The sequence below is a fragment of the Caloenas nicobarica genome, chromosome 38 (genome assembly GCF_036013445.1).
Source record: "Caloenas nicobarica isolate bCalNic1 chromosome 38, bCalNic1.hap1, whole genome shotgun sequence".
Classification (NCBI taxonomy): Eukaryota; Metazoa; Chordata; class Aves; order Columbiformes; family Columbidae; genus Caloenas; species Caloenas nicobarica.
This window is the reverse complement of record NC_088282.1, coordinates 338339-350952: the sequence shown is the minus strand read 5'-3', so window position 1 is coordinate 350952 and position 12614 is coordinate 338339. Positions and strand designations below refer to the sequence as shown.

The 12614-nt window shown below is 65.0% G+C and overlaps 1 protein-coding gene and 1 long non-coding RNA gene across 3 annotated transcripts; one reads left to right on the top strand and one right to left on the bottom strand.

Moving 5' to 3' along the window:
* Positions 1-18: 18 nt before the first annotated feature.
* Positions 19-9929, bottom strand: THOC6 (THO complex subunit 6). Of its 2 annotated transcripts, none has more exons than XM_065655312.1 (12): positions 9713-9929; positions 8772-8836; positions 7797-7900; positions 7362-7399; positions 6474-6549; positions 6273-6344; positions 3970-4072; positions 3138-3187; positions 2638-2700; positions 2448-2558; positions 1518-1643; positions 19-772 (listed from the first exon to the last, which is right to left on the bottom strand). In XM_065655312.1, exons 1-12 carry the CDS (start codon positions 9907-9909, stop codon positions 689-691), a joined length of 1089 nt encoding a protein of 362 aa, XP_065511384.1. In that variant the 5' UTR covers positions 9910-9929; the 3' UTR covers positions 19-688. The 2 variants fall into 2 exon arrangements, with proteins under 2 accessions (XP_065511384.1, XP_065511385.1); XM_065655313.1 differs by having other exon boundaries at positions 6474-6522.
* Positions 9930-10236: 307 nt separating this feature from the next.
* LOC136001216 (uncharacterized) lies at positions 10237-12497 on the top strand. Its single transcript, XR_010607759.1, has 4 exons — positions 10237-10276; positions 10380-10432; positions 11269-11367; positions 12365-12497. It is a non-coding gene; the product is annotated as an uncharacterized LOC136001216 (long non-coding RNA).
* The last annotated feature ends 117 nt before the right edge of the window (positions 12498-12614 follow it).

The following is a 12614-nucleotide window of genomic DNA, read 5'->3' as shown; positions in this document are numbered from 1 at the left end:
ACGGACGGACACAGAACGGACGGACAGACACCGGACGCTTTTATTAAAGGCAGCGAGACCCCCTCGAGGTCCCTACAGAGGCCGTCAAGGCGGCCGCAGCCTCCGCTCCGGGCTCCGCTTCCGGGTTCGGGAGGGGCGGAAACACCCGAGTGGCGCCGGAAATACCCGAGCGGCGCCGGAAACACCCGAGCGGCGCCGGAAACACCCGAGCGGGGTCGGAAGCACCCGAGTGGCGCCGGAAATAGCCGAGCGGCGCCGGAAACACCCGAGCGGGGTCGGAAATACCCGAGCGGGGTCGGAAGCACCCGAGTGGCGCCGGAAACACCCGAGTGGCGCCGGAAATAGCCGAGCGGCGCCGGAAACACCCGAGTGGCGCCGGAAACACCCGAGTGGCGCCGGAAATAGCCGAGCGGGGTCGGAAACACCCGAGCGGCGCCGGAAATAGCCGAGTGGCGCCGGAAATAGCCGAGCGGCGCCGGAAACACCCGAGCGGAGCCGAGAAGACGCGGCGGAAACGCCCGAAGGCGCTCGGAGCGGCCGGAAAGTCCCGAAGGGGTCGCGAATGGAACTGGGAGCACTGGGAGGGCCTGGGGGGCGCTGCTGGTGCTTGTCCCCGCTCCGAACCGGTTCGTACCGGTCTGTACCGGCTCGCAGTGGCTCGTACTGGTGTGTACCGGGTCCGTCCCGGTCAGGCGAAGGCCAAGGAGAACGCCCGGTAGCCCAGGTTGGTGAACACGTCGATTTTGGGGCTGTTCCCGGCGGCCGTCAGCACCTGGGGGCGGGGCCTGCTCAGGACACGCCCCCTCCGCGCAGGCCCCGCCCACCCCCTTCCCCAGACCCCGCCCATTAAACCCCAATGGCCCCGCCCCCTTTAGGCCCCACCCACCCCTGCCATTCACTTCCTCTGGCTCCGCCCCCTTTAGGCCACACCTACCCCATCCATTTACCCCCTGGCCCCGCCCCCCTCAGGCCCCGCCCACCCAGTGCCCCCACTCCGCCCCCTTTAGGCCCCGCCCCATCCATTCACCCCTGGCCCCGCCCACCCCTTGGCCCCGCCCCCTTTAGGCCACACCCACCCCCGTCCATTCACTCCTGGCCCCGCCCACCCATTGACCCCGCCCCCCTCTGGCTCCGCCCCCGTTAAGCCACACCCACCCCACCTCTGTCCATTCACCCCTCCCCCCGCCCCCCTCAGGCCCCGCCCCCTTTAGGCCACCGCCCCATCCATTCACCCTCAGGCCCCGCCCACCCCGTGGCCCCGCCCCCCTCAGGCCCCACCCCCTTTAGGCCACACCCACCCCTGTCCATTCACCCCTTGCCCCCGCCCCCCTCAGGCCCCGCCCCCTCTGGCTCCACCCCCTTTAGGCCACACCCACCGCACCTCTGTTATTCACCCCTGGGCCCCGCCCACCCCGTGGCCCCGCCCCCTCTGGCCCCGCCCCCTTTAGGCCACCGCCCCATCCATTCACCCTCAGGCCCCGCCCACCCCGTGGCCCCGCCCCCCTGGCCCCGCCCACCTGGTGCTGGTGCCGCTGCGCCAGCGCGAGGCTGCGCAGGGCCGGGGACGACACGGGGACGCGGCCGCGCAGGTCACCGCTCAGGTGGAACTGGTGCAGCACCGGGCCCCGGCCCCCCGACAGCACCTGCGGCCAGCTGCGTGAGCTGGGGGACCGGGGAGCCAACCGGGGCAGCCGGGGGGGACTGGGAACCCAACTGGGGGGACTGGGAACCCAACTGGGGGGACTGGGAGACACGGGGAACCCAACTGGGGGAGCCGGGGGGGACTGGGAACCCAACTGGGGGGACTGGGAGACACTGGGAACCCAACTGGGGGGACTGGGAGGGACTGGGAACCCAACTGGGGGGACTGGGAGACACTGGGAACCCACCTGGGGCCTGAACTGGGGGAACTGGGGGACACTGGGAACCCGACTGGGAGGGACTGGAAACCCAACTGGGGGAACTGGGAGACACTGGAAACCCACCTGGGGACTGAACTGGGGGGACTGGGAGAACTGGGAACCCAACTGGGGGAACTGGGAGGGACTGAGGACTGAACTGGGGGAACTGGGAGGGACTGGGAACCCAACTGGGGGAACTGGGAGGGACTGAGGACTGAACTGGGGGCACTGGGAGGGACTGGGAACCCAACTGGGGGAACTGGGAGGGCTCACTGGGGCAAGTGGGGGGAACACGGGGGTGTACTGGGCCCACACCGGTTCATACTGGTTTATACTGGGCTGCATTGCCTCATATCAGCTCATACTGGTTTACATCGGCGTATATCCGCTTATACTGGTTTATACTGGTTGCGACCAGTTTACGCCAGTTTATAGCAGTTCCTACCGCGTTGCAGCGGTTTAAACTGGGCCGTACCGGTTAATCGCGAGTTAAACCCGTCCCTACTGGTTTGTACTGGTTTTGAACTGGTTTGAACTGGGACTCACCAGGTCCTGGTGGAAAAGCACGTGGTGCTGCGGGTGGGGGAGGGGGAAGACGGTGGTGGGGGTGACGGAGCGAAGGTGCCACAAGGTCAAGGCCGGGCCCCCCCCGCACACCTGGGGGCACAGCGGGGTCGCGGGGTCACGCGGGGTCACGGGCGGGAGGCCCCCAAACCTCCCCACCCCCCCCCCTCACCATCCAGTCGCAGTCGGTGGCCAAACAGCGAATCCACTTGCCCAGTTGGGGGCGGCTGCACTCCTGGGGGGGTGGTGGGGGGGGTCACTGGAGGGACCCAGGAGTTCGGGGGAGGACCCAGGAGTTCGGGAAGCGGGGGGGTGGGGGTGGGGGGGGGGTGGAACCAAAGTTCAGGGTCGCGGGGGTTGGGGGGGACCGGAAAGCACGTGGTACCGAGGCACCCGGGGGGACCGGAAGTGGTGTGACACCGAGGCGAGTGGGGGGGTGAAGGGCGGGAAAAGGGGCGGTTTGGGGCATTTTTGGGGGGGTTTGGGGCATTTTGGGGGAAATTTGGGGGGGTTGAGGCATTTTTGATGGAGCGGGGAGCATTTTGGGGGGGGTTGTGGCATTTTGGGGCGTCTTTGGGGCGTTTTGGGACATTTTGGTGGTTTTGGGCAGTTTGGGGGGCGGCAGGAGGCGGGGGGGTGGGTTTTGGGGTGATTTGGGGGGATTTTGGGCACCTGGTACTTGTGAACCTCGATGAGCTGGACCTGCGTCCCAGTGCGCAGATCTGGGGAGAAAACGACACAAAAATGACCCAAAACGAGCCAAAAATAACCTGGAAGTGACGCAAAATGACCCAAAGTGACGCAAAATGCCCCAAAATCACCCAGAAATGACACAAAACGACCAGGAATCCCAGCAGGCGACCCAAAAGCGACACGAAACGACCCAAAAGTGACACCAAACAACCCCAAAAATGACCCCAAACCGACTCGAAAGTGACACAAAACAACCCAAATACGACACAAAATGATTAAAACCCGCAACGAAATGACCCAAAATGACAGAAAATGACCCAAAACTGACAAAAAATGATCTGAACGTGACCCAAAATGACCTGAAAACGACACAAAAACCGACCCAAACCGACCCAAACGCGACAAAAGATCACCCAGAAGTGACATGAAGTGACACGAAACAACCCAAAACCGCCACGAAACGCCCCAAAATTGATGCAAAGCCATTCAAAAGCGACAGGGGGAGGGGCAGGGGGGGAGTTTTTTGGGGTTTTTTGGGGCATTTTTCACAGAATCCCAGAATGTGATGGGTGTTCCCAGGTCACCCATCCAAGCGCTAACCCGGCCCGACCCTGCTTAGCTTCCGAGATCGGGATCAGCCCGCAGCGCCCGGTGTTCCGAGGTCACCCATCCAGAGACTAACCCGGCCCGACCCTGCTTAGCTTCCCGGATCAGCCGAGACCGGGCGTTCCCAGGTTGCTATAATTATATATATTCTATATACATATATGTTTTTGGGGCGCTTTTGTGCGTTTTTTGGTCCATTTCTCACCCCAGAGCCGCACGGTCCCGTCCTCACCCCCCGAGAGCAGCTGCGGCTGCGGGTCCCGCAGAGCCAGGGAGTGAACGACGTCCTGGTGTCCGAGGAGCTGGAGCTGCGGACGGACAGACGGACACTGAGCGGCGGCCCCGTGTCCGTGCAGCTGCGGACGGACGGACACTGAGCCCCCCAATGAACCGCCTCCCGGCGTCCGTGCGGCTCCGGCTGGGACGGACAGACGGACGCTGACCCCCCCGTGTCATTGTCCTCATTGTCCCCCTGTGACCTTCACTGTCCCCCTTAACCCCATTGTCCCCATTGTCCCCATTAACCCCATTGTCCCCATTAACTCCCATTGTCCCCATTAACCCCATTGTCCCCATTGTCCCCATTAACCCCATTGTCCCCATTAACCCCATTGTCCCCATTAAGCCCCATTGTCCCCACTGTCCCCATTAACCCCATTGTCCCCATTAACCCCATTGTCCCCATTAACCCCGTTGTCCACATTGTCCCCATTGTCCCCATTATCCCCATTAAGCCCCACTGTCCCCATTAACCCCATTGTCCCCATTATCCCCATTAACCCCATTATCCCCCTTAACCCCATTGTCCCCATTGTCCCCATTAGCCCCATTGTCCCCATTAAGCCCCATTGTCCCCATTGTCCCCATTAACCCCATTATCCCCATTAACCCCATTGTCCCCCTTAACCCCATTGTCCCCATTGTCCCCATTAAGCCCCATTGTCCCCATTAACCCCGTTGTCCACATTGTCCCCATTGGCCCCCATTGTCCTCATTAACCCCATTGTCCCCATTATCCCCATTAAGCCCCACTGTCCCCATTAACCCCATTGTCCCCACTAACCCCATTGTCCCCCACTGTCCCCACTGTCCCCATTAACCCTGTTGTCCACATTGTCCCCATTAACCCCATTGTCCCCCATTGTCCCCATTATCCCCACTAAGCCCCACTGTCCCCATTAACCCCATTGTCCTCACTGTGCCCCCATGACCCCCATTGTCCCCATTAACCCCATTGTCCCCATTGTCCCCATTAACCCCATTGTCCCCCACTGTCCCCATTAAGCCCCATTGTCCCCCATTGTCCCCATTAACCCCATTGCCCCCATTAACCCCATTGTCCCCATTAACCCCCATTGTCCCCATTAACCCCATTATCCCCATTGTCCTCCACTGTCCCCATTGTCCCCATTAACCCCGTTGTCCCCGCTGTCCCCGTTAACCCCACTGTCCCCACTGTGCCCCCATGACCCCCCTTGTCCCCAGTGTCTCCACTGACCTTCATTGTCCTCCTGGCACCGCCACTGTCCCCGTTGTCCCGTGTCCCCCGTTGTCCCCATCGCCCCCATTGTCCCCGTGTCCCCATTGTCTCCTCACTGTCCCCATTGTCCCTGTTGTCCCCCTGCATCCCCACTGTCCCCTGTCTCCCCGTTGTCCCCATGTCCCCATTGTCCCCATCGCCCCCATTGTCCCCGTGTCCCTGTTGTCCCCTCACTGTCCCCATTGTCTCCGTTGTCGCCATGGTCCCCATTGTCCTCACTGTCCCCGTTGTCCCCATGTCCCCCCACTGTCCCCATTGCCGCTGTTGTCCCCATTGCCCCCACTGTCCCCATTGTCCCCATGTCCCCCCATTGTCCCCGCTGTCCCCATGCCCCCATTGACCCCGTGTCCTCATTGTCCTCCCAATGTCCCCATTGTCCCCAATGTCCCCCCATTGTCCCCATGTCCCCCCATTATCCCCACTGTCCCCGTTGTCCCCATGTCTCCGTTGTCCCCATGGCCCCGTTGTCCCCATGTCCCCATTGCCCCCATGCCCCCGTTGTCCCCACTGTCCCCATGCCCCCGTTGTCCCCATGTCCGCGTTGTCCCCATGGTCCCCGTGTCCCCGTTGTCCCCATGGTCCCCATGTCCCCGTGTCCCCGTTGTCCCCATGGTCCCCATGTCCCCGTTGTCCCCGTTGTCCCCGTTGTCCCCATGCCCCCATTGCCCCCATGCCCCCGTTGTCCCCACTGTCCCCATGCCCCCATTGTCCCCATGTCCGCGTTGTCCCCATAGTCCCCATGTCCCCGTTGTCCCCATGTCTCCGTTGTCCCCATAGTCCCCATGTCCCCGTTGTCCCCATGTCCCCATTGCCCCCATACCCCCGTTGTCCCCACTGTCCCCATCGCCCCCATTGTCCCCATTGCCCCCATTGTCCCCACTGTCGCCATCGCCCCCATTGTCCCCATTGTCCCCACTGTCCCCATGTCCCCGTTGTCCCCATGTCCCCATGTCCCGTTGTCCCCTCACCGTGAACGTCCCCGTCTCCAGATCCATCACCCGAACGGCCCCGTCGCCCCCGGCCAGAACCAGAGAGTGATCCTGGGGTCACCCGGGGGTCACCCGGGGGTCACCCAGGGGTCACAGGGTCACCCAGGGGTCACCCGGGGGTCGCCCGGGGGTCACCCGGCGGTCAGGGGTCACCCGGGGGTCACGCGGCCCCGTGCTCACCCGCGGGTTCAGCTCCAGGCTGGTGATCTCGGGAACCTCCAGAGCGTTCCTGGGGAAACTGGGGATACTGGGAGCACTGGGAGGGACCCAGGCGTCCGGGGGGACCCAGGCGTCCGGGAGGGACCCAGGAGTTCGGGAGGGGACCCAGGAGTTCCGGGGGGACCCAGGAGTTCGGGAGGGACCCGGGAGTTCGGGAGGGACCCGGGAGTTGGGGGGTGACCCAGGAGTTCGGGGGGGGACCCAGGAGTCCGGGAGGGACCCAGGAGTTCGGGAAGGGACCCAGGAGTTCGGGAAGGGACTCAGGAGTTCGGGAGGGGACCCAGGAGTTCGGGGAGGGACCCAGGAGTTCAGGAGGGGACCCAGGAGTTCGGGAGGGACCCAGGAGTTCAGGGGGGACCCAGGAGTTCGGGAGGGACCTGGGAGTTCAGGGGGGGACCCAGGAGTTCAGGGGGGGACCCAGGAGTTCGGGAGGGACCCAGGAGTCTGGGAGAGACCCAGGAGTTCAGGGGGGACCCAGGAGTTCGGGAGGGGACCCAGGAGTTCCGGGGGGACCCAGGAGTTCGGGGGGGAACCCAGGAGTTCGGGGAGGGACCCAGGAGTTCAGGGGGGGACCCAGGAGTTCCAGGGGGACCAGGAGTTCAGGGGGGGACCCAGGAGTTCAGGGGGGGACCCAGGAGTTTGGGGAGGGACCCAGGAGTTCGGGAGGGACCCGGGAGTTCAGGGGGGGACCCAGGAGTTCAGGAGGGGACCCAGGAGTTCAGGGGGGACCCAGGAGTTCAGGGGGGGACCCAGGAGTTCGGGGAGGGACCCAGGAGTTCAGGAGGGGACCCAGGAGTTCAGGAGGGGACCCAGGAGTTCAGGGGGGGACCCAGGAGTTCGGGCGCTCACCTGCAGGGCGGCCGACGGGTCCAGACCTCCCGACAGCCCTGGGGGGTGAGGGGAGAAAAAGCGGGTGAGGGGGGGTCTGGGAGGGACCCAGGTGTCCGGGAGGGACCCAGGAGTTCGGGGGGGACCCAGGAGTTCCAGAGGGACCCAGGCGTCCAGGGGGAAACCCAGGGGTTCTGGAGGGACCCAGGAGTTCTGGAGGAACTCAGGCATCCGGGAGGGGACCCAGGCGTCCGGGAGGGGACCCAGGCGTCCGGGGAGGGACCCAGGCGTCCGGTGGGAACCCAGGCGTCCGGGAGGGGACCCAGGCGTCCAGGAGGGACCCAGGCGTCCGGGGAGGGACCCAGGCGTCCGGTGGGAACCCAGGCATCCGGGGAGGGACCCAGGCGTCCGGGAGGGACCCAGGCGTCCGGGGGGGACCCAGGCGTCCGGGCTCACCTTGCGGCCCAGCTCGGCCCAGTTCCAGCCTTTGCATTCGCCGTCGCTGGCGCTGAGCAGCAGCCGCTCCGTGGAGAGCAGCGAGTACACGGGGGCCGAGTGCGCTGGGGGCGCAGCCGGGGGTCGGGGGGTCAGGGGGGTCGGGGGGTCGGGGGGTCAGGGGGGAGCGGGGGTCGGGGGGGAGCGGGGTGGGAGGGCCTAAAGGGGTGGTGCCTAAAGGGGGCGGGGCCTTAAGGGGGGCGGGGCCCAAAGGTGGGAGGGGCCTGAAGGGAGAGGGGCCTAAAGGGGGGTAAAAGGGGAGGGGCCTAAAGGGGTGGGGCCCAAAGGGGGCGGGGCCTAAAGGGGGGAGGGGCAGAAAGGGGGACGGGCCTAAAGGGGGAGGAACCCAAAGGGGGAGGGGCCCAAAGGGGGGAGGAGACCCCAAAGAGGGAGGAGCCTAAAAGGGGAGGGGCCCAAAGGGGGAGGAGCCAAAGGGGGGGCAAAAGGGGAGGGGCCTAAAGGGGGAGGGGCTGAAAGGGGGAGGAGCCTAAAGGGGGCGGGGCCCCAAGGGGGGCGGGGCCAAAAGGGGGAGGGGCCCAAAGGGCAGAGGAGACCCAAAAGAGGGAGGAGCCTAAAGGGGGAGGGGCTTAAAGGGGGAGGAGCTGAAAGGGGGAGGAGCCTAAAGGGGGCGGGGGCCCAAGGGGGCGGGGCCAAAAGGGGGAGGGGCCTAAAGGGGGAGGGGCCCAAAGGGCAGAGGAGACCCAAAAGAGGGAGGAGCCTAAAGGGGGAGGGGCTTAAAGGGGAGGGGCCCAAAAGGGATGGGGCCCAAAAGAGGGAGGGGCCTAAAAAGGGAGGGGCTTAAAGGCATGGGGCCTAAAGAGCAACGAGCCAAAGGGGGAGGGGCCTAAAACAGGTGGGGCCAAAGGGGAGGGGCCCAAAGGGGGAGGGGCCCAAAGGGGGAGGAGCCTAAAAGGGGGAGGGGCCGGGGGGCCTCACCCTGGAACAGCCCGAGCGGGCGCTTGTTTTCCTCCTTGGCCTCCGCGCTCAGGGCGGCCGAGAGGCTGCGGGACACGGGGTTCAACTGGGGTTAAACCGGGGGACACTGGGCCTCAGCTGGGCTTACTGGGCCTCAACTGGGGTTCAACTGGGGTTCCTGAGGTCCCGGGGGGCCGGTACCCGAACCCCGCCACCTCCCCGTAGTTGTTAATGGGGTTAAACTGGGGTTAAACTGGGGTTCCTGGGGTTAAACTGGGGTTCCTGGGGGGCCGGTACCCGAACCCCGCCACCCCCCCATAGTTGTTAATGGGGTTAAACTGGGGTTAAACTGGGGCTAAGCTGCGGTTAAACTGGGCGAACTGGGGTCCCTGGGATTACACTGGGGTTAAACTGGGGTCTCACTGGGGTCCCGGGGGGCCGGTACCTGAACCCCGCCACCTCCCCATAGTTGTTACTGGGGTTAAACTGGGGTTCCTGGGATTAAACTGCGGTTAAACTGGGTTAAACTGGGGTCTCACTGGGGTCCCGAGGGGCCGGTACCTGAACCCCGCCACCTCCCCGTAGTTGTTACTGGGGTTCCTGCGGATCAACTGGGGTTAGACTGGGGTTAAAGTGGGATTAAACTAAGGTTTAACTGGGGGAACTGGGGTTCCTGGGGTCCCTGGGGGGGCCGGTACCTGAACCCCGCCACCTCCCCATAGTTGTTACTGGGGTTCCTGGGGTTAAACTGGGGTTAAACTGGGATTAAACTGGAGTTAAACCATGGTTAAACCGGGGTTCCTGTGGTTAAACTGGGGTTGAACTGGGGTTTCACTGGGGTTCCCGGGGTCCCTGGGGGGGCCGGTACCCGAACCCCGCCACCTCCCCGTAGTCGTTACTGGGTTCCTGGGTTAAACTGGGGCTAAACCGGGTTAACCCGGGGTTAAACTGCGGGCCGGTACCTGAACACCGCCACCTCGCCGTAGTTGTTCCCCGCCGCCAGGAAGCGGCCGCAGGGCGAGGCCGCCTGTGCCAGGACGCTCATGTGCAGCAGCTGCCGGGCCCGTTGGACCCCGCCCGGTAACGGGAGCCCCGACCCGGAGCCCGAACCCGAACCCGACGCGGAGCCCGACCCGCCTGCGGCCTCCGCGCCCGCCATGCCGCCGGCGCTCCCGCTCACGTCACCGCGCCGCGACGCCAAAACCCGCCCGCCTGCGCGCAGCGCGCATGCGCGCCCCGCAGGGCACGCCGGGAGTTGTAGTCCCGCCGGGCGGCGCGCATGCGCGGAGTGTGGTTTTACCCGCCCTTTGCGGTGCAAGCCGGGAGTTGTAGTCCCGCGCAGCGCGCGCATGCGCACAAGCTGGTTTTCTCGCGCGGTGCACGCCGGGAGATGTAGTCCCGCGCAGTGCGCGCATGCGCGCAGGCTGCTCCCCGCGCGGTGCACGCCGGGAGTTGTAGTCGCGCCTTCTTCCGCCGCGCATGCGCGGGCGGAGGACCCGGATGGAGGCTGCGGCCTGCGCGGGGGGGTGAGGGATTTTGGGGTTTTTTGGGGTTTTTTGGGGGTTTTTGGGGGGATGGGGGGAAGTGGGGGGTGGGGCCCCCCCACTGAGGCCCTGCCCCCCCCCACAGGCCCCCCGGCCCCTCGGGCCCGGGATGAAGCGGCGGCTGCAGAGCGGGGGGTGGTGAGTGGGGCGGGAGCGGGGGGGGGGACGGGGAAATGGGGGAAATTGGGGGGAAATTGGGGAAGTGGGGGAAATGGGGAATTGGGGAAAATGGGGGGAATTGGGGAAATGGGGAATTGGGGAAAATATGGGGGAATTGGGGGAAAATTGGGGAAATGGGGAAAATTGGGGGAAATGGGGGGAACGGGGAAATTGGGGGAAATAGGGGGAATGGGGGGAATTGGGGGAAAATTGGGGAGAATGGGGAAATTGGGGGGAAATTGGGGGCAATTGGGGGAAATTGGGGGAAATGGGGGGATGGGGGGGAATTGGGGGAACGGGGAAATTGGGGAAAATTGGGGGAAAATGGGGAAATTGGGGAAATGGGGGGAACGGGGAAATTGGAGAAAATTGGGGGAAAATGGGGGGGAATGGGGGAATTGGGGGAAATGGGGAAATTGGGGGAAATAGGGGGAAAATTGGGGGAATTGGAAAATTGGGGAGAATGGGGAAATTGGGGGGAAATGGGGGCAATTGGGGGAAATGGGGGAAATTGGGGGAAATGGGGGGAATTGGGGGGAATGGGGGGGAAATGGGGAAATTGGGGGGAAATGGGGGAAATTGGGGGAAATGGGGGGAATTTGGGGGATTGGGGGAAATTGGGGGGAAATGGGGAAATATGGGAAAATGGGGGGAAATGGGAATGGGGGAACTGGGGGGAACTGGGAGGAATGGGAGGGACTGGGGGGGTTGGCTCCCAGTCCCCACTGGTCCGAACTGGTCCGAACTGGTCTGAACTGGTCCGAACTGGTCTGAACTGGTCCGAACTGGTCCGAACTGGTCCGAACTGGTCCCAGGGAGCCGCCCCCCAAGCGGGTTCTCCCCGAGTCTCTGGCGGCCGCTCGGCTGCGGGTGCTGGGGGCGCAACACGACCACGGATACAGCCGGAGCGGGGGGTAAGTGTGGGGCTGGGGATGTGGGGCTGGGGCTGTGGGGCTGGGGATGTGGGGCAGGGGCTGTGGGGCTGGGGCTGTGGGGCTGGGGCTGTGGGGCAGGGGATGTGGGGCTGGGGATGTGGGGCAGGATCTGTGGGGCTGGGGGTGCAACACGACCACGGATACAGCCGGAGCGGGGGGTAAGTGTGGGGCTGGGGCTGTGGGGCTGGGGATGTGGGGCTGGGGATGTGGGGCAGGATATGTGGGGCAGGGGCCGTGGGGCTGGGGATGTGGGGCAGGATCTGTGGGGCTGGGGTGCAACACGACCACGGATACAGCTGGAGCGCGGGGTAAGTGTGGGGCTGGGGGTGTGGGGCTGGGGGTGTGGGGCAGGATCTGTGGGGCTGGGGGCGCAACACGACCACGGATACAGCCGGAGCGGGGGGTAAGTGTGGGCAGGGGCTGTGGGGCTGGGGATGTGGGGCTGGGGATGTGGGGTTGGGGGTCTGCGGGGTTGGATCTATGGGGCTGGGACGTGGGGCTGGGGACGTGGGGCTGGGGATGTGGGGCAGGATCTGTGGGGCTGACAATGTGGGGCTGACAATGTGGGGCAGGATGTGTGGGGCTGGGGCTGTGGGGCAGGGGCTGTGGGGCTGGGGATGTGGGGCAGGATCTGTGGGGCTGGGGACGCAACACGACCACGGATACAGCCAGAGCGGGGGGTAAATGTGGGGCAGGACCTGTGGGGCTGGGGATGTGGGGCTGGGGATGTGGGGCTGGGGATGTGGGGCTGGGGGTCTGCGGGGTTGGATCTATGGGGCTGGGGACGTGGGGCTGGGGGTGCAACACAGGCACAGTGGGGGGGTAAATGTGTGGGGCAGATGTGTGGGGCTGGGGGGGTCTGTGGGGCTCAGGAGATCTATAGGGCTGGGTGATCAATGGGGCTGGGGGGGATCTATGGGGCTGGGGGATCTATGGGGCTGGAGAGGATCTATAGGGCTTTCCCCTCCCCCCACAGGCCGCCCCTCCCCTGACCCCTCAGAGGGGACCCAGGCGTCCGGGAGAGGACCCAGGCATCCGGGAGAGAACCCAGGCGTCCGGGAAGGACCCAGGCGTCCGGGCCCCCCAATAAAGTCAGCGCCCCCCACCGGCCTTGGCATCAATCACCCCAAAAACTGGTGTGTGCGGGGGGGGGCAGCAAATTTTGGGGTCCCCCCCAAACCCCAACGAGACTTCGGCTCAACGAGGTTTTAATGAACCAGAATTGG